We start from the raw sequence: 27,205 nt of genomic DNA, 5'->3' as shown, positions 1-27,205 counted from the left end.
TAACTGTTTCAGATCCTCATCTACCTGACATGATACAGCTGCGCCAAACCAGGTAGAGGTGTGAAATCTTGTGTTGCGGTTTGTCCATTGAATGAGAAGTGTACGTAGCCCTAGATTAAAATTAAAATTGTTAACTTTGCTGGAGTCACAGGTAAATGTTGTGTATGTCTGGGAATGTTCATGAAGAGACATTTGTGATTTTCTACAGTAAGATTGGTTGTCATAAGTACTGCAACTTCTTCAGACTTCCACTGAGCATTTAGCAATGCATTTCACAAGAAAATAGTCTTGCTAGCTAGAAGTATGATGACTGATTGAAAGTTTAGTTTGCAAACTTGCCAAATGAATTCTAACATGGCTGTTGGAGTACATATTGCCTAAAATGTGAGACTCTTCTGAAATTCTCGGAGAAACTTCTCATTCTACTTCTTTGAGGGTGTTTGTCAGTCGCAAATTGATTCAGTGTAAACCTGTCCTCCCAAATATTGCAAAAGATAAAAGCATTTATGACAACTAAATATAAAAAATGTAGGAACATCTGAATCCTAAAATGTTTTTCAGAATTGAATATTTGTTTTTGTATTAAAAGTATTATTCATTGACTTGAAATTATGGAGAAAAAAACCTTTTTGAAACTTGCAGAGGCTAAGATTTCTCCAGGCTGAAATAAGTCACTGGGGTACCTGTGATTTTGGCACAACTCTATTTGAGGTAATAATGGGAATATACTTCTCTGTTCACATAACTTCAGTGCACATCAAAAAGTGATGCTATGGTAGGTTTAGAGCATAGGGAACTAGAATCAAGCTGTCCTACTTTGGATACAGCAGAGTGGATACAGCTGACAGTGAAGCTTCCATGTTTCCCAATATGGATGCTCTTGTGCAATTTCAGTCACTAAACGTAATTTTAAAAAAACCAAGTCAAAACTTGGTCTGGGGGAGGAATGTGCGGAAAGCTTACTTTGCTTTGTGGAAGTTAAACTGATGACAAACTCCTCTGTTAGAGTTGGTCACTTCTAAATCCAACTGTGGTGACTCATTTGGGTTTTTACTTAAGGGAACTGAAGTGGTACAAGGGAATTTTTCTTAAATGGATTTTCAGGGGATTTTTTCGTATGAACAGTTTTGTAGTGTGCCTAAACTATTTGAGAATGTTCTGTTTAATTTTGAAGTTTTATTTTGAGTCCTCATGAAAGATTAAAATGTACTCTTGACTGGAGTCTGTTTCACTGACTTTTTTAATGTAGAAGTTGGTTGCATTTTGGTTCAGAACTTCCCCTTTTTAGTGACCTCTTAATTTCCTGACACCTAAGTAAAATGTGTCTGTTTATAGGCTGACCTTTTGTAAGAGTTCAAGGATTTAAAGCAAACATTTCTAGCACAGAGACGTGAGCACTATTAGTGTGTTATGGAGGTGGATTTATAATTTTATTATCACATACTTAGTGAACTTGGAAACATACTTCTCACCCAATACTGTTTCTGTGTTGGCTAACTAATCTCTGTTCAAATCTGTAAGTAATTTGAAGATAAACTATTGTTAATATTTTGGCTCCTTGTTCACAATTTCTAGACGTAGAAAAATGGAGTTACAGCTATACCGTGAAAGGAGATTTGACCTTAAATGTTGCTTGATATTACCTTCTCAAACATCTGAGAAATGAAATACATAAGACTGAGACAGTGTAGTTAAAAATCAAATGTAGTACTAGCACAATTGCTGTCACATGTGCTACTGAAAGGAAAGCTGGTCATGGGTTAGTCTTTGATCCGCAGTGCTTCTTGCTCAAACTCTGCACCAGAGTCAGAGCTGTTTATAAGATTCCTTGCCAGGGATCTAATAAACAGAGGTAACTTGTGCTACTTCTGATTACGTTTGGCACTGCTTGCAGCTTTCTAGAGAAAAAGGATCTGAACGGCTGGCTGCTTCCATGGCACTTCATGATGCTTCAGCACAGCCTAAAGCTGTGTATTGTACTGGTTTTTAACAGTTCATGAGACATACAGTTGCCTTAGCTGTATAGGAATTGCTCTCAGATTTATTTAATTTTTTAAAATTGTTTCTCCAGGCTAACGTAGATCATCTCTAGTGAAGAGCAGTTTCTTTAAAACTGGTAGGAAGATAAAGATAGGCTCTGTCTTAAGATACTCCTGACTTTTTCATTCTCTTCTAAATTTAGTGATTTAAGTATAGTTGCCTGACTTGGAGTTTTGCCTTCTTGTATTGACTGTTAAGTTTAGTTTACTTACGGTTGAAGTCCTAAGAAGGAATTTACATTTGGGAACTATTATTTGGGTCAAATTGGGAATAGTGAATGAAACCTTTGTTTATTTTAGTCTCGAACAAGAGAATTAAACCTTTCCATACACACTTAAGAAGCTTCCAAGAAATTTGTGTTTTCCTTTCATCAGGGAAAAATGTCTTAAAATGCATGTTTCAGTTATAAAATGCATGGTGTGCAATCAAAGACTCTGAACTTGTTTTGGAGACCTAAAGTTAACTTATCAGATTCTTCAAGCCAATTAATTTAGTGAAGTGGCAGAAAATTCGAGCGAGGGGATGGGAGCATGTGGCAAGGGACATGTAGGAGGGAATTGGAGCTTCCTCTTCTGGCAGCAAAGCTCCTGTTGGCCTGCTGTCTGTTGTTAAATTGTAACCCTTAGTATCCTGAGTTTATTACAGAAGTTACTTGCTTAGTGTGCTGAAAGTTCATTTCCCCCTGAAATGGAAGCTGAGGAGAGGTGGGACAGATGGAAATACTGGGGGTGTCAGAACTTTTTCGTGATTATTTTGAAAAGCATTGCTTATTTCCATTGGGATAAGTTCTTGAAGGTTTCTTAATGGCACTGCACCATTCTTTGAAAAGAATTAAGGCCCAAATAAAATGCAAAGTCCAACAGGAAGCATTCATTAAGTGGTCTTCTAAAAAAGGCAGTTGTAAATATGAATGAATTAATATTGACAGCACAATCAGGTGGGGGGGGGGATGAGATTTTCTAGAACTCAGCATATTAAAAAGCTTGTTAAATTTCATTGTAGAAAGTAAACTTTCATGCTTTACCATTTTATGGAAGACAGAGTAAAGCAATTTGCCATCAGCTCTGTTTTCTTTATTACAGTCCCATTGTGCTTGTGGTTTTGGTATAAGAAGGACTTAAGCTGAGTGGTGCTTCAACTCTGGTTTTCATTTGTATTTGCCATAAAAGTCTGCATATATATTTAGTGGGTGTAGTCTGTTCTATTTAAGGGAAAGTAGTTGTTTGGGGGCTATTATCTGCATGTGTTTGTTTTAAGAATCATAATCAGAGGAGAAATGGAACTTCCTTTTTCCATTTGGTTGGATGTTACTAGTTTTTTTTGGTGGAAATGCATTGTTGCATACTTTTCCCTGCTGCACACGTCTCTTGGGGAAAAATCACCTTGTCCTTTATGCAGTCTTATCATGTGGATTGCTTAGACTTTTCCAGGACATCATACAGCATGCAGAGTTGCAAAATTACCCTGAACACTGCAACTTCTGTGTTAATGAGAGGATATTTTCAGCATGTTTGTGAAGACCACTACTAAACTGAGTTCAGTTCTGAACCAGTCATTTCCTTTTCCAGGGTGTGTAACTAGAGTCTTCAGTGTCATTTGGCACATTAAGATTGGTCTGTGCAATGGTGGTTCTGCCATGGATTAGAGTGGTTTACTTAGAAACTCTGATAGCTTTTCCAGATTTTTGCAATTCTTACGAAAGAATTAAATAAGATTTTCAGCTGTGTTCCTGAGGTAGATGATAGGACGTGTGTGTGGTTTGGGATTTTCTTTTTACAGCAAATAAAAGGAGAATTTGGCATTTTTCCAAATACTTTTAAAGCTGTCACGGTTGTAGGAGTTTTGAGTAGCCAACTCCAGTTTATGACTCTTGCATTTCAAGGTAAGAGGATGGGTTGGATGACTTCCTGACTCCCAGAATAGGCTATCCTGACTGATTCCTGCAGGCCTTGGTCTGCTATTTTTGACTCACCCTCTTTTTATATAGCTGGTGTTCTGCATTGAAGAGATTTAGTTTTAGGTTTTCATTTTTATCTGTCTCCTCATGGACTCACAAGGGAAAACAGTAAATGGGCTTGGTTATAGAAATTATTCTTTCTCTTTAGGTAAAATAGTGTCTTGTCCGCTCACAGCTTTTGAATTTATTTTGTGAAGGCATAGATGGCTCTCTGTAAAGGCAAACCAGGGAGATAATTTTAGTTGAATTTGAGCTATGTATAGAGTACCTGGCTAGAATTATCTGTGAAAGATGCTTTCCGTGCAGAGCAATGGCTAGGTAAGTAGGTTAAAGATATCTAAGTGCTAAATACCAAAATATTTAACACTTCAAATTTTTGTACCTTTCTAATTTTAGACAGGAATGTCACTTCTTACATAGTTAACCCGTCAAAGTACATTGAAGAATATGGTAGCAGTGATTAGAATTTAAAGTTAAATGTTACCAAAAAAAATTCCCACCCAAAATGTTAAGTGACTTGGAATGTTCTTTAAAAAGTTGTAGATGTTAATGGCTCTTATGAGAAAACCATTCAGTACATGAAAACTTTCCTAAAAACTGATAATATTAGATCAGCTTTTAAGAATTTGCTGTGTGCTTTGACTAAATACCAGACGCATGAGATCATAAGAGCCTTTAGTTTTAAACTGTATTCATTCTTCACATGAGTAATCACTAAGAAAAGTTTTTCAGGAAGCCTGGGTTATGGGATTTCTTAACTCTATAATGCCAAAATATTTATTATTAAAAAATAATGTGGCAAATTTAGCTCTACTCTGTTTTGATTTCTTGAATATAACTAGTAAACTGATAGTTAACTGGTGGCTTAAGTTAGAAAACTTTCTAAAAAAAAGTTTTTCCAGAATCAATTTGCAAGTTCACAATTCTGCAGCCTGGCAAAATTCACTACAAGAGATTTCTTAATATGCTAAATAGGAAGTTGGATGGTATTCTTCAGAGAGCCACAGCTGAGCCACTGTTGGTGGGAGAGGAGTAGGTTTTTTGATTTACAGAGCAGACAATTTGCTATGCGGATGTTACTGGACTTCCACTTTTGGTTTGGTGGTGTTTGGTAACTGTAAGGAGCTGACCTGGATTTTATGCATACATTAATATGCATATGTATGCAAAATGGGCTAAAAAAAATCTGGACGATAACTTGTTAGGTAGCAGCTACAAAAAGATATTGATGACTGTGGTCAATGCTTGCTTTGAAAAATCTGAGGGGGGATGCTGTTTGGATTATAGCACATGTAGCATGGTCTCTAGAAATTAGGAGGCTATACTCAGCCTCAGTCATCTATAAGCACTGCTGGACACAAATATTCTCTCTTTAGAAACCCATTGACTTCTTTTTTGAAGTTACAGCAGAATCACCCTAGGGGGTTTCACCATGCACAGGAAGAGCTCCTTTAGCTTATTCCTCTAGGTCAGAGATAACAGTTGTCTGAAGAATTATGGACATTCTCCCAGTTCATAAGAAGTTTCTCAGATTCTCTGAACGCTAGGCAGCTGGCAGTAGAAATCTACTTGCAAGAGAGCTTTGAGAACCTATTTTGGAAATAGTGATCCAGGTGTCACACTGCAGTGCAGCTGCAACCCTTAAGGTAGCTTGGGGAAAAAAAAAAAAAAAAGAGAGAAGGGAAGAGTTTCAATATACAGACAATATGACTGTCATGAAAACAGTATTCCCCTACGATATACACCATAATTGGGCAGTTTTATGTATAAACAGTTTAGTTCTATATTGTGTACAGTATGCACATGTCCATCATTCTCCGGATGTGTGTGTGTGGAGGAAGAGGGTGGCCTTTTTGTGAAATCATTCCATGAATGTTCTATATTAGGGGAGGCGGATTTCCTAATGGAGGCCTTAATTGCTTGGAGCTTTAAGAGGAAGTATCTGTGGCAGGAATTGCTGGTGATAGTCTACACCAAGCAGTGTATTTTTCCAAACAATTGCATTTTACACAGGGTTTCGTCTCTGTATGCCAGATTGCCTCCTGCATGTTAGAAGGGTGACAAGTTTCTCTTAAGCTAAGAACACATAGTTAAGAGTCGATAAACTTAAGGACATTCCCAATAACTAATTCTACTGGACTTTTAGGTGTAATAAGTTATCCTTATAGTTCTTAAGCGTGGCTCATGCAGAGGATATTTTGTGTTATGTGTGTGCTAGCAACTATCAGAGGGCTCATGGTACAGGCAAAGTATTAAAGATGCACAATTAGGATTTGTGCCATACCTGTTGTTTCCCCTTTCCTAACACCTCGTAATGAAACTACATTTTTTGGTGTTGCATAGTGGAGTTAGCTGGCCAAGGAGTATGACATGGTTCTGTAAACCAAAGTTTTTCTGTTTGTCTTTTTCCTGTTTCTTGAGTACACAACTTGGAAAATTCAGGGACTAACTTTTATAAATGAGATCTTAATGTTCTGTTCTCACTGAAAGAAAAACTGTGTTTATTGTGAAGTTTTTGAGTGGGAGCAATACATTAGGGAATAGGACATAGTTTGTGGCTTTTCTATGGGAGAGGCAATTTCATGGTAATTGTGCTGTCTTCTTCCTACTGAATATCCTCTCTAAGGTCAGAATTGTTAGTGATAGAGGCTGATATGTGCACTCTAGCTGTGATTACCTTTCCTGTACTCTTAGAAATATCTAAATGTATTATTCCCCTCTGTCAGCTCCTCAAATATTATTGCATGGGGCAAATAATGGATGGATATAGATGTGTGAGGAGCAATGGAAGCTGCCTAAGCTGCCTTTTTGGTATCTGTATGCTGCCATTTCCATAGTATTTTGAGTTTATACTGCAGGCTAACAGGAGGCTGAACAATGAACAGAAGAATTTGAAAACCTATGTGTTGGTATATTTTGTTTAATTGCAAATTAACTCATTTTGCTTTGTTACAGGCATTTGGAAATGCAAAAACAGCACATAACAATAACTCCAGTCGTTTTGGAAAGTTTATTCAAGTCAACTATTTAGAGAATGGTATTGTCCGAGGGTAAGTACAGTATGAGGTTCTTCTGGGGTTGATCTCTGTGCTTTTAGGAATTGGTGAAGACTCTGCTGTATATAAAATGCTGCCTTATTGAGGCTCTTCTCATGTGAGAATAGCTTGCTGCTGTGGAGTTTACAAGACTCTCTTAACTGAAGCTTTGTGGAATAATCAGGAGATGCGTAATATACTTACCTTCCTGTACAACCACACCAGGTTAAGAATTTGACAATTTGAATTTGATTTGCTGCTGCATCTTTACCTTCATGCTAAATGAAGGCTTTTTTCATGATGCTCATCGTTCTCTCCATTTTGCAATTAAAAACAGAAGATCTGAATTTTTAAGAGGAGAGTTGGAGAGAAGTGAAATAGATTTGGGGAAGCCATTTTAAAGAAGCAATTTAAACACCAGTTATAGAGATAAAGACGACTGTAAAATTATCATTTTACTTGACTTAATTGAAATTGTGTGCTTCTATCTGAAGGTCAAACATGAAATATTCTATAACTACATTTATTTTTTATATATACGATAGTCACAGATGAGTCTTAGGATTCTATTTCTATTTTTCACCCTGTAGCAGATGCTATAATGTCATATTACTGTAGTCCCTCAATATTAATCAAATATTATGCTTTGCTCTTCTTCAGTAGTGGGCACTTTCACTTCAAGTGAAGAATTTTGTCCAAAAATTTTCTGTGATATTAGTAATTTGTGTGCAAATACTTGTGTAGTTACTTGTCTAACATTATGCCATAAAATAATTTCTTTTGGATCTTGCTCTGTAAAATGCCTCTTAAATTTTTAATGCTTGCATCTGCAAAATTCACAGCAGTGTGTCACACATATTATAAATATGTACCTGTGCTAGTTTAGGTGCAATGCCGTAATACATAACACTGCTATGGAATTCTGCCTGAAGCTGAAGTTTACTGCACTATGGAGTGTCACTAGCTGTCACTGACTTTTGTGCTCCAGTGTGTCTTTCCTTTGGGTCTTCGTGTTTGTGGTTTAGAAAATGGCAATAACATAAATGACTAGGAACTCTGTACCGCACTTGCTTTGAGTGTTACTCTGAACGAAATTGGCATCTTTTCAGATGAAGTCGCACTAGCTCGGGAGATTGGTACAATTTGAATACATTTGTTTTGTCTTCAGCATGAGAAGCAGCTGCTCAAACTTTGGCCTCATACATTGTATCCCATGTCAAGGAGTTTAGATTATCATTTAGGAGATTACTGTGTCAAATTGTAAGGGGTTTTCTGTCTGCCTGGCTGCCGTTTTAGGCTGACATATATACTGCCATAAAAATCTAGCAAATTTGTTAGATGGAGAATCAGACAGTTATCCAGTATGTTTTCCGGGTCTTGTAGTCTTTGTATTCCTTGTCAGATAACTGTTAATCTCAGAGTAGGTAACATATTGTTAGCACTCTGCATATCTTCTTTCTGCTTACAATTTTTCATCAGCACTTTTCTAGCTTTGTCTGCCTTTTTCCAGTTATGTCTACTAAAACCAAGCACTGAAGATAGGTGTTTCTCAGGTATTTCTTTTTGTTCCAATTACAATATAGTGCATACTGAAATTTTTGGTTAAGATTTAAGATAGTGACTAAGCTATTCTCTTGTATATTTTAGTGCAGACTTCATTATTTGAACTCTCTTGGCAGTTGCTGCCTGATGTTTTGTGAGGTCTTTTCTTTTGCTCTCATGCTTTTTTTCATTTTTTTGTGGCTCTTTAGGGCTGTCGTTGAAAAATACCTGCTTGAAAAATCTCGTCTGGTTTCTCAAGAAAAGGATGAAAGGTAAGAGATTAATACGCTTTACTAACACAATTATAATCAATGCAAGAGTTTAAGAGCATCGAAAGTATATAGAATAAAAGTAATTATATTTTCATGAAACAGAAATGTATTGGCTTTGTAGGAACTACCACGTCTTTTATTATTTGCTACTTGGAGTCAATGAGGAGGAGCGTAAAGAATTTCACCTCAAGCAACCTGAAGACTATTTCTACCTCAATCAGGTAATCTGTGACAGGGATTTACTAATGCATTGATAAGTGTTGTCTGTCTGTTGTGTTAAAGATGAAAGCAAGCAGAACAAATCATGCTTGTTTTCTTGTGATGTTTGGGCTTTGTTCTTTGCCTTTAATTATGAATCTCTCTTCGCAGCATAACTTGAAAATTGAAGATGGGGAAGATCTCCGACATGACTTTGAAAGATTAAAACAAGCCATGGAGATGGTTGGCTTCCTTTCAGCAACTAAAAAACAGTAAGTAGAATCCTTTAAGCTTTTGTTACTGATAGCTAGTTAATGTTCATGAATTGCAATAAACTGTGTGTGTTAGGATCACATTTAGTCCAGTAGGAATCAAGAAGAGATGAGTATTTGAGGGCTTACAATCTTGAAGAAGAATTAAGTCTGCTAACCTGTTATAATGAACTCATAAGAAAAATTCTTATGAAATTCTTTTTTCCTTCCTTAGGATTTTTTCAATACTTTCAGCTATTCTTTATCTGGGCAATGTTACGTACAAGAAGAAAGCTACAGGTCGTGATGAAGGGTTGGAAGTAGGACCTCCTGAAGTGTTGGATATTCTTTCCCAGCTTTTGAAAGTAGAGTATTTCCCTTTAGATCTAATGGGTGATACACCTTTTTGTTATGCTCTACCTCAGCATTTTACTTGAATATCTTGTTGCTCCGTTTGTTATATCTAGACCTGGTTTATGGTACTTCCACAGCATTTATCTTATGGGAGGGGAAATGGATGAAATTGGTGAAATTATTGGGGTTAGGGATGGAATATAGCCCATAGCATGGAAATAGAATTTGTTTACTCACTAATCCTAGAGCTCAGCAAGAATAAATTTAGTGGAGATATGTTCTTTGCTGCCATAGGGAAACATCTGAATGAATCTAAGGTGAGAATAATTTAAAGAAGTTGAAGAACTTTTGAGAGCTATTGATGAATGATGAATGTAGCTGTTGACAAAGAGGTTGGGCTTCTCTGAGGAAATTGAGGGTGACAGTAACTCTTGTTCTTGCTTGTTTTGAAGGTTAAACGAGAAATTCTAGTAGAAGTGCTAACAAAAAGAAAAACTGTGACTGCTAATGATAAGCTTATTTTGCCATATAGTCTCAATGAGGTGAGTAAAAGAACACTAGTAGAATGATTTTAAATAACTGAAACTTGCTTTTTTGGATTAAAAAGAGCTAATATGGTACACTTTCACATTTAGTGAGGGATGTTTGCAAAGTTAGAAGTTAGCATTAAAGGAAAACTTTGTTTTTATTTGTCTCTGCTAGGACTGTAACCTTTGAGTGACACTGGTCTGAAATAGAAGTGTGTTTTTAAACAAAGTTCTGAACATTGTTTCATCTGCAGGCAATAACAGCTCGTGATTCAATGGCAAAGTCTTTATACAGTGCTCTGTTTGATTGGATTGTTCTGCGAATTAATCATGCACTCCTTAATAAGAAGGACATGGAGGAATCTGTTACGGTAAGTTTCTCACAAAACCAAGTCTTTACAGGTGATTGTGTAGTTAGAGCTAACAGACAATACTATAGATGACATGTTCAGATACCTGGGATAAATTGTGATTCTTCTGAAGTCCATGGTAAATTTCTTGGTAATATTTAATCATCTCTGCTTTCAGAATAGACATAACTGTTAAATATTCAAAATCTATTAGCATACACTACAGTGCTTTTTGTAATGGTTAGCTGTTGTGGGTTAATTCACTCTATGACAGACTGCTTAACTAGATTTCCACATCTCCTTTTAGTGTTTGTCCATTGGTGTACTTGATATTTTTGGATTTGAAGACTTTGAAACCAACAGTTTTGAACAGTTCTGTATAAATTATGCAAACGAGCAGCTTCAGTATTATTTCAATCAGCATATTTTCAAATTGGAACAGGTAAGAAATTAGAGTTGCTGAAACAAAAGCTTCTTTTTTATCAAGTGCTCATATAGTATGCAAACTTAGCCACTATTCTGCAAAACCCCATGGCATAATTTTTATAATTGCTTGAATACATTTCCAAAAGTCTTGTGTTTTAATATCTTGTTTTATTATTGCTTGTTATTATTTGAAGGTTGTAGCTTTACTGTATTTAGTGCTCTACATAATACTGATGATAGTGGGGTCTTTCTTCAGAGGGCTAACATTAAGTTTCTGCTTGACTGCAAGAAACTAAAAAGACCTTCAGGCAATCCCAGACAGAAGTCAGATGAAACTGTAAACTTTGAGATTGAAAGTCTGTAGGTGAGGTGTTTGTTTCAGGTTTTTTTTGTTGGTTGGTTGTTTTTTGTTTTGTTGTTTTTTTGTTTTTTTTTTTAAATGGTAGATGAGGTGTTTGTTTCAGGTTTTTGTTTTGTTTTAATGGTTGGGAAACAGTTTCTCTTATTTCTGTCAGTTTGTAAATATTTAATAACCAGTCTTTGTTGCTTCTCCCACTTGACTGCATTTAAGGGATATACCTGTATGTTGATAATTGGCAGTAGTTCTGAAATCCTGGTATTACTGGCATATGTTGATTTACTTGTTCGCAGATGGTATCATCATCTTACAGAGTGCTTTGAGCGCTGCAAGAGCTAACAGATCCTGTTTCTAGTCTGAGGTTTGGGGGGGTTTTTTTGCTCTAGACTTGGATTTTTTCTGGTTTGTGCTAAAGCATTGTTCTCAGGTCACTCTGCTGAAAGAAAGAAGTCATTCTGTAGTATGTGATATTTTGTCAATATGTAGATAACTTTAAACAAGCATTTTAAAGAGAAGAAAATGACCAAACATACAAACTTCATATGTAAACATAATGTTAAGGTCCCTGTTCTGTAACTTATGACAGAAGTGGCTATCCAGGCTAACTAGAGTAAATAGTTACATTGTTTTCTTTTTTCTAATGCCGTTTTTTCTAAATAAGCTTAATCCTTGAATGACCCATTTCCTGTATCTCTTGCAGCATGAGGGCCCTCAGGGAGGATATCTATATCTTTTTAAAGAAAGGCTTTTTTGTCTGTGGAAAATGGCATTTCAGTGCTGTAATGTGGCATGCACACTGAGCAGTCTGTCATCAGGCAGATTGAATTCTACCTACTTAAAAATAATCCATTTCTTATCATCATCATCACCACATAGAACAGTGAGAGGTGCTCTTTGTCTTTTGTTAAACATAAAACTAATTTAGTTAATTTTCTGCGATATCTTTTTCTACATTAGTGCCTTATCATTAGGGGTTTTTTCTGTGGGCATTTACAGCACTAAGAAAAACTGATATTTTGGTTCCATATCTTAATGGGAAGCTCATCCTGACAGCCATTGTTGCATCGTCATTTCAGCAGAAGACCTTTGTATTCTCTTGTCAGAGAGCTCCAAATTTTCTGAACCTAAGCAGCAATATACATTGCTTCCTTAGGGAAGTTCTGGTGTTGATGTTGTGTAGGGCTTAACTGCCTGTTTTGAAACTTCTGTTATTTCGTCTGACAGTGCAATTTGGAAACTCTGGAACTTGATATTAAATATTTGTCATTTCCCATAATACAAGAACTATGGAAGAGAAAAATAAACTTAAATTCCTCCAATATATGCCTACGTAGGGTTTTAACGTAATGATGTGGATGTAATGTCTAACTCCAAGTTCATAGACTGCTGATTGCTGGGAAGGCACAGCAAAACATTCTTTTCACTGTTTTGGTTTTTAAATAGTTTTACCCCAAGCATCCGCTGTTGAGTGACTTGCCTAGGTGGACCTTTGATCTGACCCAATATGCCTGCTGTTCTGTTCTTATTTATAAATCTTCCTTATTTTTGTTTCTGCTGCCTGAACTAACAAACTCAACTTGCCATAGCTGCTCAAGGGTCTCTTTTAAGCACTTAGACCACAGGACATTAAAAGTCAGGGCACTGTACTGATGAGGGAATTTTCTTGAGCTACACAGGAGGAATATAAGAGTGAAGGGATCACTTGGCACAATATTGACTATACTGATAATGTGGCCTGCATTCACTTAATCAGCAAGAAGCCCACTGGCCTCTTCTATCTTCTGGATGAAGAAAGCAAGTAAGCAACAAACATCTTCTGAAAAAAAATGTGTGGCAGGGAGGAGGGAAGGACTGTGAAAGGGAACAAAAATACAGCACTTTAAAAAGGAGAGGAATGTTGTGGGAAGCAACGGGTCATCTTATGACTATGATCTACACTCTAGTTTGCTTCTAACATCTCCAGTATGGTGGTGATATAAATTGATGCTAGAATTGAACTTTGGCTTAAGCAAACTTAGAAACTTTCACTTTTGTGTTTTACCATGGAATTACAATTAAAGTAAAATGCATGTATGTAAGTCTTTGGAACATTAAGTAGTAAATGTGGTAAATAGTTAATGTGGTGCTAACTAAACCTGACTGGTGAAGTGGGAGGAAGCATTGACGTACACTTGAAACCTCAGAATATGCTGTTATGTGTGGAGCTGTTTGGTTTTGGTCCAGAAATTAAGCCCACCTCTAAGATGCAAAGCAGGTGTGTAAGTCTCAGTTAAAGTGTAGAGATCTTGGACAATATGATACTTTCCACAAGGATCAGTAGGTATTCTTCACTCTGTCACATTGCACCTCAATAAATGTACCTGTATTTGAAAAATAGCTGATATCTTTTGTTTTGTATTCCCAGTTTTCCACATGCAACCTACCAAACTCTACTTGCAAAATTCAAACAGCAGCATGAGGAGAACAAGTTTTTTGTTGGAACCCCAGTGATGGAGCCTGCTTTTATTATTCGACACTTTGCCGGCAAAGTTAAATACCAGATAAAAGTAGGTGATAGTGCTGATGGCCAAAAAAAAAAAAAGAAAAAAATATCCTCACCTTTCTGATAGGTTTTGTCAGGATATAGAAAATTTGCTGGGAATGGGCTGGATCAGATGTGTCCTCAGATGTACTTTAGATTTTTTTTTATTTTTTTTTTTTTTGGTGGTGTAGACTGGAGGATAATGCTCCCTGTGGTGAGAACTATTTGGAATAATGAATTATTCTAAATAGTGATTAATATCTTGGGTCAAAACACAGCTTTCCTGAGAGCTTGTAGTTCAATGTGCTTGTTTTGCAGGATTTCAGAGAGAAAAATATGGATTACATGAGACCAGATATTGTTGCTTTACTACGAAGCAGCGACAGCGCTTACGTTCGGGAGCTGATAGGAATGGACCCTGTAGCTGTGTTCCGTTGGGCAGTTCTGCGAGCAGCTATTCGAGCAATGGCTGTCTTTGCAGAAGCTGGACGCCAGAGAGCTCAGAAGACTGCAGGTATGGTATGAGAAAATGCTCTGGAAATGCTTTAAAATACTATACAATTGGTTAGTGCTTGTTGACAGAAGTAGTTTATGACAAAACCTTATAATCCAGATGTGATTTTGGTTTGGTACTAAGGACAAAACTTGTGAAAATGGCTTAACATTCACACACCAAAGAGATTGTCACTGTTTTATCTGAGATCGTTCAGACTTACTCCTCCAATAAATGCACCATTTCCAGTAGGCTGTGCCAAATTTGAAGTCCTATTTGTAAAAGTTGGGGAAGCTATTACTAGTTCTAGTATGCATGCTTGTCCTATCACTGGCTTTGGTCTTCTCAGACCTCCCTGAAGTTTCAAATGAGTATTCAGGATTAAATACTAATTTTGAAAAGCTTTTCTGAGCAGCTGTAATTTACTTTCTAGTAGTGAGGAGTTTGAGAAACAAAGTGATCTAGCTTGACAGCTAAAGTACTAGACAAAAACTCCAGGCCCTTGGATAGATATTTTGCTTTTTACAGTTGGTGGGGTTTTTTTTCTGTTACGCTCATATCTCTGTCAAAATTCAACTTGTTGATTATTTCATAACAGGAGTGGTACGTCAAGGACCCAGAGTTCCCCTTGGAGAACTCCAGAGATCAAATACACCAGTAGAAAAAGTTTATCGGTGAGAAACACATACGTAACCCGTATTGGGGAAAATACCTGAATTGCTGAGTCGCATTTTCATATATCAAATGTCAACTAGATCTTTCTACAAGCATAGCAAGTTTTATTTCTTCTGTCTTGTTTTGTTTGACCTTTTTAATATTATCAAAACAATACTCTAGCTTATTTTATGTAAGACCCAGTACTACCAAATGTTGGTGACATAGCTTCAGTTCAATTTACCACTGGATTTTTGAGTTCTCTGTGCTTTGTATATGTTGCTTTTAGCATTGTGTGTTCCTCTGCAGCCAGTCTGTGTCACTGAAGGATTCGTAGGAGCGCTCATGTTTTCTGCAGCCTTATGACATGATTAGGAGGCAGGGCAAGTCCTACAGTTCTCCTCCACATGTTGCTCTGCATAGGCATATTTGCCTTTCTAAGGAGTATTTAGGTTTTATACATGTTCCTTTTGCAGCTGCTCAATGCTTGATTTCTCATTTGATTGTTCTGAGGATTTCGATATAAATGCTTTTGAAGACATCATTTCTTTTTATGAAAACAAGAAGTAAGTAGAAATAGGCCTGCACTTAAAGGCCAGGGAGGCACATTCCTGGACAGACTGACCTTCTGAGCATGCTCTGTGTAAAAGTGAAGCCATGAAGTACACAAAGTAGTGACTTCACGCTGCTTCATAATTACTTCATCCTGGACAATCTTTGTCACTTGTGGCAACTAAGAACTAAAGATACGATTTGGATGAAAGGATTAGTCATAGATCTGTTTCCTTGTGATATCTTAAAACAAAATCTTGGTATTCAAGAGTGTCCAGAGGTACCAAGGGAAGCAAGCAACTGTCTGTAATAAAGTTGTTGCCTCAGTGAGCAGCTCAGAATGGTGATAGCATCTAACAGTCAGAAGTGATTCTTACGCTTCTGTTATTTTTGGTTTGTGCCTCTCTGGAGAGTAAAGAAGGTAAGTCCTGCACCAAGACACAACAGTTCACAAGCACGGTGCATGCTTAAAATAATGGAATCTGCCACAAATTAGGGACCATCCCAGGCTTACTTTGAAAAGCTAAACGTGTGAATAAATTTGAAATGGAAATGGAAAACAAAATTTCATCAAGTATTCCTGTAACAGCTAGTTTTTAACTTACTTTTCTGATGCAAGTCTGCTTAAGCAGCCTCATTTTGGTAGTTAAATCTATATATAAAAATATTTACTGCTTGATTGTAAAGAAGCTTATATCTATCTGAAAAGGCTACTTAGCTTAACAAAAAGGTTCCTTGCCCATTAAGTACATTTTGCTAAATTTCCCTCTGTTTTCTGAATTGATGGCTCAAGATTTTACATTAAAAGGTACAGTTAGAGAGTAAGTTGAGTATGAGACCCAGGCAATTAAATTTTAGGGCACTGACAGTGTAGGAAGTGCTGACTTGACATCAGAATCATTCATGCTTAGGAAAGTAGTCTGGGATTGACCTGCTACTGTTTGGAGCGCACTTGGTGATGGGATCTCTTGGGTTTTTATCTCCTTTTTTTTCCCCCTCTCTCATGGCTGTGTATCTTTGTTGCCATCTTTGTTTTGCTGTGAATCATTTTAGAGACATGCATGAACAAATCATCGCAAGTATAAAAGGACTTCCATGGCAGGGTGATGATCCCTGTAAGCTGCTTCGGTCACTCAGTCGACTTCAACACCGCTCCCACTTCATGTGAGTTCTGGTGCTCTAGGTATTGCTTTGAAAGTGCAACAGTAACCAAGCAGTTATTCTAGTCCATAAAAAATATACTTGTCCCAAGTTTTTCTTCTGCAAAAAAATAAACAAGACAATTAAGAATAAAATAATTTCTTCTAAAATTACAAAGGCTATGGAGAGGGCTTTGTTGCTTCATTGCGTTAGCTGAAAGTTAAACCTACTTTTCATGTAAACTTGCTTTAAAACCCAAGCATGTACTACAAGCATGTTGTTGCAAAACATTCGACAATGAAATCTCTCACAAGTTGTAATTAATGCTTTCCTGAAATTCAGGATGCTAATGCTGTCTATACTGCTGGGTTAAGACTCTTCACATGTGCACACCTATGCATGTGTAAGAAAATCAATCTGTGGTCCGTTTGTACAATAAATAGATGTAAACTGGGTGGCATGGAGTTGGAACATGCCCTACATGATGGAATTAACATGCTTAGAATTAGGAGGCTGTGAACTACAGCCTTGTTTCTGAGAGCTTCCACTTCTAGTTCCCTGTCTGTGTGTGGATGAGAGTTATGCCTGAAGTTTGTGAAGTGCCCCAGGAGGATCTGGGCATGATCTCAGACGTATCAGAATTCTTAAGTGGAGTGCTGGGCCATGTGTTGTCCTTCTGTGAGCAGTTAAGTACTTTCACAGGAGTTCTGGTGCAAGCAGCAATAACTTCTGAATCAAGTATTTTTATTTGATAGTGCCTTAGTATTATGACAAGAGTTCAATGACTGTACAGTTAGCTAACTAGAATAACTTGCACAAAAATAGTCTATGCAACAGTGTAGTTTTTAATAGCTTTAACTTTAGAGAAAATGTTTCACTTTTGAAAGCTTCCAATACCTACAGAGTTTATTTAAAAAAAAAATAAATAAAATCTTGTTGCGAAGCAGTTTGCATTTCTTGCATTGATCACTTGTAAGAGACATGCATGAACACACCCTGATGCTGTTGTGCTAATTTTTTTTCTATCCTTTATCTTGCCTCATAAATTGCACCAACTTATGGCTTGCTGAAATAACCAAAAATCATGCGTATTTTTTTTTCTTAAATGACCTTTAATATTTTAACAGGAAAAGTAGAGGTGTCAAACAAAAGCAGATCATTCCCAAGGTAAAGTTATTCAGTAAATTTAGATTTCTCTTGTTTTTTGGTTTGTTTTTTTTTGCACTGTGAACATTTATTTTGATTGACAGAACTCAACTTCAGAAAATACTGTTTCATAGTGTAGGGAAGTTGTATCATTTATTCTCCAAAACTTCCTTTTTGACTATCTAAAGGATAGGTAAGTGTTCACCTTTATAAGAATTGCTGAACCAGAAATTGTGAATTGGCATCTGTTTAATCAGACTAGAGATGCCATAAATACATAAAGCCATTTCTTATCAAGTCATGGAAGGCAAACGTAGTGATTATGTAATTCACCTTGTTCACCTTACACTCTTGGGATGGGGCAATGGAAAAGTTCCACTCTTAAGAAGATGTTTTGTTCCAAAATAGAAGTAATCATGAAGTGTAACATGTCGTTGAATGTGGAGCTGTAGGTAGTTGGTTTCATTCTTACTCATTTTGATGCAGACAGAAATATTTCCCCTTCAGTGAAGAGACTTGCACTTTATTGATTATGAAAACTTTCTTCTAGAACTTGCTGGATTCCAAATCTCTGAAGCTCATAGTGAGCATGACTCTGCATGATCGAACTACAAAATCCCTCTTGCACTTACACAAAAAGAAGAAACCCCCTAGCATAAGTGCACAGTTCCAGGTAGGTGACTGATGTGGTGGTACACACCTCTGGGTGCACACTGGCCTCATGGGAACAGACCTTCCTGGTCTGATCTAGGCTGATCTTGCTTGAAAAACAAAGTGTTTTTTATTCTTGGGATTTGTCTGAAGTAGGTTTATCACTTGATTGAAGTTAGACTACATTTAGAGACTACTCTTATGCTATGAAATGTGTTAGTTCTCTCTACCAATCAGCCTCATCCTTGTATGCAGATCTAGTGCTACTGTTACAGCATATTCAAACCCCACTTTTAATTATCTTGAGAAAAGGTAAAATCAAATACAGGGATCTGCTGTGCAGTATGGGAGAACCTCTGTATTGGATGAAATAGGATTTTGTATAGCTATCAGACATGAAACAACCTTATTTCTGAGGAAGAAGCTGTACTGCTATCAAATGCAGCTCAAGATGCTGATATCTGAAGAAGAAAAATGTTTCTGAATATTTCATTTCAGACTTCACTTAATAAGTTATTGGAGACACTGGGTAAAGCTGAGCCATTCTTCATCCGTTGCATCCGCTCCAATGCCGAGAAGGTAAGACTGCCTTAAGACCTGACCTAATGTCACTGCTGAGGATCTAAGTCTTCTAGCCCTGCAATATAACTCTTTCAGCTTGTTCACTGTCATTCTGTATGAAGGTGAAAGATAACTAAGGTGTGAAAACAGAATGTGCTTTCTCTGCTGGACAGAAACAGGACTCTTCAGGCATTTACTAGCTGTTGACTGCTGATCTTTTTCAGAAAGAGATGCTTTTTGATGAAAGCTTGGTGCTTCAACAGTTAAGATACACTGGCATGCTAGAAACTGTGCGAATCAGAAGATCTGGCTACAGTGCCAAATACACATTCGAGGTATGTGAGGAAATGGATTATGCTTTCAGAAATACCTGCTCTTTTTGGAAAAACACGCATCGCCTCAGAGTCTTTTGTGTGTCCCTTCATTTGAAGCTCATGACCACTTGGGATGAGCTGTAAAAATTCATTGTAGTTTTGATAGAGCTGGCATGGTAACAAGTTGTAGTCTAAACTATTGTGCGAGTCATCTACCAGTAAGTTGTTCTACTTGTTGCATGAAGGAAAACATTGAGTGCTGTGCTGCAAATACAAGCAATCGGTGCTGCACATTACTCTGTATGCAAATTCGTTTTCTATAAAATACTCTATGCATGTAGCTTTATAGATCACATATAGGTGATCTTTACCGTTAACTGGAGGCTGAATGAAGCCTGCATTTTACAGAGTAGGAAAAAATAGCTGAGTCTGGAATGAGAAATAAGTACTTTCAAACCCCTATAGCTTAGCTGTCTTAACTAAATTTCTAAAATAAAGCTAAATCTAAACTTGTGAATTGCCTTCTAACTTTGATCTCTTGCTGTCTCTGCTTTTCACAGGAATTCATAGACCAGTTTCAGGTGTTACTACCCAAAAATGCCAAAGCCTCTAAGGAAGACATTTGTATTTATTTGAATAAACTAAAACTGGATGAAAACTACTATCAAATAGGGAAGACGAAGGTCTGTGAAACTTTCCATGCGCTAATAAGAAATACTGATGTACACTGCAAAATTTAGTGCCGTTCATTTTTCTGCATTTTGTACTTAAATTAGCTATTTTAACTCTTGCAAATATTGACACAGATGTTAGTAGTTGCCTCCTTGGTTTTGATGCCAACGTGTCTTCTTGCAATACAGTACAAATCTGTATTATATGGATATTACTTTTGGGACATTGTTGCTATTGGCATTTGTCAAACAGGTCAATGTTTTCATTTTAGAAGGGTTCTGATTTGAAGGCTGTAAGTACTGTTGTATGTTTTAGAGTCCAAACACTGAGATTTGATATAACAAAAGGACTTTTACTTTTGGGGGATGCTGTCAGCTGATAAGGTTTAGTTCATTAATAAGCATTACCATTCTTATTTTTAAGCTTGTGGAGATATGTCCAGTGGGGGCTGTTTACTGATGAACTTTTCTTTAACTGAGCAGGTTTTTATGAAAGAGGCTGAACGGCAGATACTACAGGATACACTACATAAAGAAGTGATCAGGAAAATCATTCTCCTTCAGAGCTGGCTCAGGATGGTTTTAGAAAGGAGACGTTTTCTCAGAACACGACAAGCAGCCATTGTTCTACAGGTATCTTTGAGAATTGCCAATCTTCTTTTCCTAACAAACACACAAACCCTCTCAAATAACACTCCCCACCTTCAAGTACCCCTCCTTTACTTTAGAAATCTTCCTTCTTAGGCCTACTGGCGTTCCCGTTGTGTTAGGATGGCACTGCAAAGGAATAACGCTGCCATTTATATTCAGTCAGCCTGGCGAAGATACAGGGAGCGAAAATGCTACCTTCAACAGAAAAAGAGAATTTGTCTCCTGCAAGCCATGGTCAGAGGGCATCTGCAGCGTAAGAGGTAAAGGAAGAGGAGCAACATGATATGAAAACATGCATTTTAACCACTTAGCTACTTGGCTTCACCTGCCAAGCTCAGTTTCTGTGTGATATGTTGACATACTGGGACTGTGAGTGTATTTGTACTTTGTGTCTGTTTTGCTATTTAGGCTGCATTTGAACAGTTGGGTACTTTTGTTGACTGTTGGGCATTAAATATTTGTTTTTTCATCTTACAAATTCTTAACAGATTTCAGAAAATGGCTATAGAAAAGCAGAAAGCTGAAGAAAAGCAGAGAGAAATGCAGGAAGATCAAGACAGAGAGAATAATATAAGCAAGGATGAGCACAGCGAACCAGCAACAGATCAGTTGCCTGTGAAACACAAGTCAGAGGTGGATCAAGCTGTTGGGGACAGAGATCAAACTCCAAATGAGCAAGCCAAAAACCTGAGCTCATCTGAAAAAGCCACATTACCCCAGAAGAACATGACAGAGGGCTCTGAGAAAGTAACAAACAGCCGGGAGAAACGTGAATCTCGCCGGCAGAGGGGGCTGGAACATAACGAGTTACAGAATAAGCATGTCCTGTTTTCCTTCGAAGGACCACCTTCACCGTGCTATGAGAAACAAACCTCTTCTGAAGAGGCCCTGGAAACTGTTCCAGTGCCAAAGAAGTCCACAGCACAAGATACTGTCCTTCAAGGAAGCAGCGAGGGAGAGAAAAGTCCAAGTGAAGAAAAAGGTCTTCCAGACACGTCACCATCAAGCGAGATAAAAGAAAGTAGTTTTATTCCTGAGCAACCACCTGTATCAGAAGTAGATGATAAGGCAGTTGATAGAATGAAAACACAAGGTAATCAAAATAACCAGTTAAGAGGCAGCCAAAGCTTTAACTGCCCTGAAAGGCCAACAAATCTTGCACTGAATCTTCATAATACACTATCTGCTACTGGGAGCTTTCAAACGCCAGCTGAATGCTGGGCAGATAAAACCAAACGTCTTGTTCAGAAGGCAACCAAAGATCTGGATAGTCCCACTTCTTCCCCAATCCAGAGATATGTGGATGACCCAGGGAAGCTGAAGTACAAGAGAGAGAAGTGGAAAGGAAAGAGACAGTCTGATGCTGGTCAGAATGATATGCTGAGTCAGTCTTTGGATGAAAGAACACGTGCGGATAAGTCTCCTCAGGATCAGCTAGAGTAAGGGCATCTTCCTAATTACTTTGATGTTTTCAGAAAACAGATACCTGTAATATTTAAAAATAGATGGAGAACTCCTGAGGGCTTGTGCATCTGGCCATGTTATGGCAGAAAATAGAGCTATGAACAACTGCTGCTTTTTCTTGGCTCCCAGTCCCCAGTCCTGTAGTTGAATCTGTATGGGTAGAATGTTTTCAGAAGCTAACAAAAGATACAAAGCCTGCCTTACTGAATTAAAATGGAGAGTCAGGGCTTTAGTTAAAGTAGTGTCTGGAGTTTATTTTCATGTGTCTTTTGTGCATTGAAAACAAGGTGTTAGTGACTTGTGGTTTGCAAGCATCATCCCTCTAATGTGGCAGGAAATCTGACATAGCCATATTTTTTACTTCTCCAGTACATTTTGCATTTGAAAGTGAGTTGCAAGAGTTGATCAGGATTCTCTCTCAGATATAACGTTGATATTTGGGCTACTTAATATTTACCACCATTTAAGAGGGTACAGAGTTCTATAAAATATATATTCTGAAACTAATCTTGTAACATTGCAGAAAGAAGGGGAATTCATTAAGTGATCTCTCAACACTGGCCCAGTCTGTTGCCGTGAATCAGGTACTGATGCTGTTGTGCATATTTATACTTAATTATCCTTGTTTATAAATATTAAATATTTGTGAATAATTGGCTATAGTGTGTTCTGTATGCCTGCGTTCCTTTCAGGTTTATTTTTTTTGCTTGATATCTATGTAAAAAATGTCATTAGCAAATATTATACAACAATTTGAAAACTTAATTTTTAAAAAATGGACCCTTGATCAAAGCATTAAATATACTTAGATCTTACATTAGTAAGCTAATATGTATTGGGTAAAGTGTTCTGCCTTGATGAAGCAAACTTTATTTCTTCACCATTCTAGTTTTTAAAACCATTTAAAGAATCTGTTTCACTCAATATGTGTTTTTTTGATGACTCCTCTCTGCTGTAGCAATCACCAGATGCAACAGAAGAAGAAAAAGGCAACAAGAAATATCCCATGCAAAAGAAGCCCAGTGACCTCTTACCTACCTCAGATGCCGTTGTTTCCATGCAGCCAGCAAGTCAGCAAATAGATGCCAAGTATGTATTCTGTGTGTGACTGACCTGCCTTTAAGAAAACGAAAAAAGGAGATTTTTCCACTGGTACTAGAATTGGGCATCTTGAGACTGTGATTGTGGAAACACACGTGTTGACATCAGCTACATGAGTGGCTGTGTTGCTGCTTCGTGTTGATGCAAGCATGATATCTGACTCTGTTGAGGAACAGATTCTCTGCTTCTTGCATAACACTGGACTTCGAACTGGTTCTTTTTAACTCAAGAACCATTGTACAGGCTCAGATCAAAGGTTCACATAGCATACTGTCATCCAGACTAAGAAACAAGACACCAAGAGAAAAGCTTAAGAACCCGGCAAGCATATAATTCTCTTTCCCTGGCCTGCCTCTCCAGCTTCTGGCATTCTGCAGCTCAGGGACTTGCTGAGCCAGAAATGATGTCTTGGATATGTGATGTGTTATCTCCGTGTATGTTGAAGGTTGTGCCCTAATGTAGTAAATATCATCATGTCCAGATGTGCTTCCACACTGCCTTTCCTTTTTTCTGAGGCTCAGTTTTTCTGCAGGTTGGACCTTAGAGGAAATATATGCACAATAGAGGTCAATCCTATTGTGGGTGTTAGCTATACTGTTAGAAGAGCCTTTTCTTGTAGTAGAGCCAGCTTCCATTACTAATGTGACAGACTTGTGTCTGCTTTTACGTTCAGGTCTGCTTTTAAAAGTCCTTTGCGTAGACTTTTGGGGAAAAAGCCAGACAAGAAAACTCCAAAGGAGAGTCCTGATGTGGCTGATGAAGATGGCCTTTCCCTTGTATCTTGTGTCCTCTTTCCAGAAACAGGAGGAACCCTGAAAGTTTCAGAAGGTGAGTTTCTGTGATTTATCCTCAGCTTCTAATATCCATCTCTTCTGTAGTGTTTTGCATGGAAACAAATACTGCAGAATTCAGTCATCCTGCTTTAATATGCAAATTAATTTCTTTTCCAGCTTCTTCTGGACAGCCAAGTCGCCTCCAGGCAGGGGAGCGCCATGTGAAAGAGAGCAGTAAAACAAAGAAGAACCGTACTATAAAGATCAGCAAGATCTCAAGTGTGTCTCAGAATTGGCGAGCTTCGATGGTCCGTGAGATTGCGAATGCCAATGAACTGAAACATCTTGATGAGTTCCTCCTAAACAAGGTAAAAGGCATGCAACTATGATAAAATTCACGTCTATGTTCACTGTTTGTGTGGAATTTTAAAGACTACTTTTCTAGGTACAAGTTTATATTAGGATTTAAAGCAAAGGGGAATTGATTTGATAGCTTGACCAACTTACCTCTGTATTAAAGCCCTTCCTATTCCTTCTTTTAAGTCTCTGAATGCATTATGCTACATTAAATACTTGTGGGTTCATGTTAGTTCTTCATTTGTTTACAAACAAGTGGGCAGCAAAAGTTGTATATTTTTTTTTAAAAAAAGTATGAGTCGTAAGGAAGTAGAGAGAGTTCTCTAGAGCCTAACTACCTGACTCTCCTATTTTGTATCCTCATCACAGTGCATTAAGAACTGTTGTTTTAAATAATTGAAATGGTTATAGATGACTAAGTCCAGCAACTGAAGCTTAACGCTGGTTGGATGAAATTTGATGCAGATGTATTTGCCTTCTAGATCAATGACTTACGCTCCCAGAAGTCTGGTGTTGAATGTTTGTTTTTTGAAGCCACAGAGAAGTTTAGAGGAAACATCAAGACCATGTACTCTGCTCCTGTAAGTAGTAAGTCTCAATAAAGTAGAGTGTTGGTAGGTAGTAAATGAATTGAATGTGCAGTTTAAACGTGTGACCTACAGCTCTTTAACAAAGCAATTCAGCAACTCTTAGCATAGAATTCAAAGCTGAATGTTAGACTTGAAAAAGAACATTTTAGAGTTCTGCTGTAATCTTAAGCAGAGTGTTTTGTTTCCCTTTTCTCATTTACTCAGCCATAACTTATTTTTAGAAATGGGTGGATTTTGCTGTCTTCAGCCTCTTTATGTTGCTGTGTTTGAACACCGAAGAGAAGTGCCAACAGCTTTTCCAATATTCTTCCGACACGGCCTTGTCTCAGCCAAGTGCCCTTCTACAGTGTAGTAAGGAAGTGTGCTAACTTGTTTCTGTCATGGGCTGTTATCTTTTACTTTAATCATGAGCATGTTTTCTCATCTCTGAACTTAAACACATACAAATATGAAACTGTCTCAATGGTATCCAAGAAGACTGTCTTCTGAATAATATTATTTCCTTTTCTAGAATGGGCAAATTCATGTTGGCTACAAAGACCTGGTGGAAAATTACCAGCTTCTAGTTACAAATCTGGCCAAAAAAAGGGAAGAGAAAGAAGTCAAGCTGGTTTTGAATCTCTTCCAATCCCTTCTGGATGAATTCATCAGGGGATATACAAAAAAAGAGGAATCTGAGCAGCCCAAGGTATAAAACTTACTCCGTTACTGGCTTATAGGATGATTAAACAATGGTACTCTCCTAGGATAAGGAACCTGTGTTACCTCAGAAATCTTTTCCATAGCATTCTTCGTTATTTTGGAAACACTTTCCATACACAAATTATGTGTATAACAAATTCTGAATGCTGATACACCTTTTTGGAATTGTTCGTTATTTAACTTACTCTTAGTATTTTCAGAATCTTAAAAGTGTTTGCGCATTTTCTTTGGTGAAAACTTAGGAGTTTTCTGAAGGTTTTTGAGATGGAATTGCTTTGTCATCAGGCAGTGAGCTCAGTTGATTTTTAGGAAGTTGACAGTGTGAGCTCAGACAACCCTCATACCAAGCTGAAGCTGCAATATAGTGTCTCAAATGTCTGGAGGTGAAGTAGGCTCTGGGAAACTGAATAGGAAAAAAAAGGGAATGGAATGTCTGAATTTCAAAGACTAATGCCAGTTTTGTATCCACTGCAGCAAACCAAAGCCCAGAAGAAGAAACGAAAACAAGATCGTGCAGTAAGTACTTTCTTTTTGCAGTAATCTAAGTCCTCAGCTGCACTCACAGAACACAAAGAAAAACACTCTTGAAAGAGCTTGATTTTGTACTGAAGTTCTGTTTTAGTTTGCATGCTAAACCACTTACCTCTATTACGAAGATGTGACACAGTGTAAAACTGTTTTCCATAAATCAAAGACCTTGCTTATGCAGCGATAGGTGGTACTCAAGTATTTTCTTGCTTGTCCATAGCGTCTTTTAGAACTTAATGGCTGCCTTAATCATGGGACTGTTTAAAGGAAAACAACTACTAAATATTAATAACAAGCTATAGCTAATGTATTGCACTGATGAACTTTAACCAAAGTGGCAAGTCAATTATGAAATGATCCAGCAAACCAGCTGCCTTAAGATAGAGTGAAATTTGGTTTCAAGGTCAAAGCCGTCAGCTGTAATTGTAAAACAAAAGTGGAAAATCTAAGATAGGGTAGATAGTTTTATTAATAATAATAAAAAAGGCAAAAAAGTTCATTAGTTTCTTCCTGTCTCCTACCAGATTGAAGAACACAATGGCCACGTATTCACAAACTACCAAGTGAGCATACGGCAATCGTGTGAACACTGCTCATCCTACATCTGGCCCATGGAAAAGGCCTGTCTCTGCAGTGGTAAGTGAAAACACCTCGTTCTTGCCACTTAGTTTACAATATGTGCAGATTGCTTGTAACTTTGGCTGGTACAGATGGGGCTTAGTGAATGGTATGTGCAGGTTATATAGTAAGTGAATAAGACAAGATACTTAGCATTTTAATGTGATTTGGAGTGCTTGTAACATTTGCTCCTTTCTCTAGTTTGCAAGTTGACTTGTCACAAGAAATGCATGTCCAAAATCCAGAGCAGCTGTACGTCCTGTGGAAAAAAGGTAAGAACTGTAGATCTGGAATGCGGTACTGTGATGCCATAACTGATGCATGCAAAATACTGCCTTACTTTCTCAGCAAATGAACAGTGGATGTCCAGGCACTGAATAAAAATTGCTTAAATGGTTCTCTGCCTGT

At 37.5% G+C, this 27,205-nt stretch overlaps 1 protein-coding gene across 12 annotated transcripts in view; it reads left to right on the top strand.

Annotated features, from left to right (window-relative positions):
- MYO9B (myosin IXB) overlaps nt 1–27,205 on the top strand; it is a 45,394-nt gene that overhangs the window by 11,911 nt on the left and 6,278 nt on the right. For 7 of the 12 annotated variants that reach the window (XM_075037950.1, XM_075037949.1, XM_075037952.1 and 4 more), the window contains 31 exons: nt 6,953–7,047; nt 8,784–8,846; nt 8,968–9,067; nt 9,216–9,316; nt 9,531–9,660; nt 10,102–10,191; nt 10,431–10,547; nt 10,834–10,968; nt 12,987–13,108; nt 13,715–13,856; nt 14,150–14,345; nt 14,923–14,998; nt 15,455–15,544; nt 16,584–16,694; nt 17,798–17,837; nt 18,367–18,489; nt 18,966–19,046; nt 19,253–19,363; nt 19,903–20,025; nt 20,497–20,646; nt 20,758–20,924; nt 21,153–22,103; nt 22,652–22,712; nt 23,087–23,217; nt 23,903–24,057; nt 24,180–24,370; nt 24,842–24,940; nt 25,461–25,637; nt 26,126–26,167; nt 26,704–26,815; nt 26,999–27,069. In XM_075037950.1, the coding sequence (XP_074894051.1) occupies nt 6,953–7,047; nt 8,784–8,846; nt 8,968–9,067; nt 9,216–9,316; nt 9,531–9,660; nt 10,102–10,191; nt 10,431–10,547; nt 10,834–10,968; nt 12,987–13,108; nt 13,715–13,856; nt 14,150–14,345; nt 14,923–14,998; nt 15,455–15,544; nt 16,584–16,694; nt 17,798–17,837; nt 18,367–18,489; nt 18,966–19,046; nt 19,253–19,363; nt 19,903–20,025; nt 20,497–20,646; nt 20,758–20,924; nt 21,153–22,103; nt 22,652–22,712; nt 23,087–23,217; nt 23,903–24,057; nt 24,180–24,370; nt 24,842–24,940; nt 25,461–25,637; nt 26,126–26,167; nt 26,704–26,815; nt 26,999–27,069 (4,353 nt within the window). The remainder of the gene's footprint in view (nt 1–6,952; nt 7,048–8,783; nt 8,847–8,967; nt 9,068–9,215; nt 9,317–9,530; nt 9,661–10,101; nt 10,192–10,430; nt 10,548–10,833; nt 10,969–12,986; nt 13,109–13,714; nt 13,857–14,149; nt 14,346–14,922; nt 14,999–15,454; nt 15,545–16,583; nt 16,695–17,797; nt 17,838–18,366; nt 18,490–18,965; nt 19,047–19,252; nt 19,364–19,902; nt 20,026–20,496; nt 20,647–20,757; nt 20,925–21,152; nt 22,104–22,651; nt 22,713–23,086; nt 23,218–23,902; nt 24,058–24,179; nt 24,371–24,841; nt 24,941–25,460; nt 25,638–26,125; nt 26,168–26,703; nt 26,816–26,998; nt 27,070–27,205) is intronic. The other 5 variants (XM_075037955.1, XM_075037953.1, XM_075037960.1 and 2 more) reach the window with 3 other exon arrangements.

This window comes from Buteo buteo, chromosome 10 (assembly GCF_964188355.1).
Source record: "Buteo buteo chromosome 10, bButBut1.hap1.1, whole genome shotgun sequence".
Lineage (NCBI taxonomy): Eukaryota > Metazoa > Chordata > Aves > Accipitriformes > Accipitridae > Buteo > Buteo buteo.
This window is presented reverse-complemented; position numbering and strand designations above follow the sequence as displayed.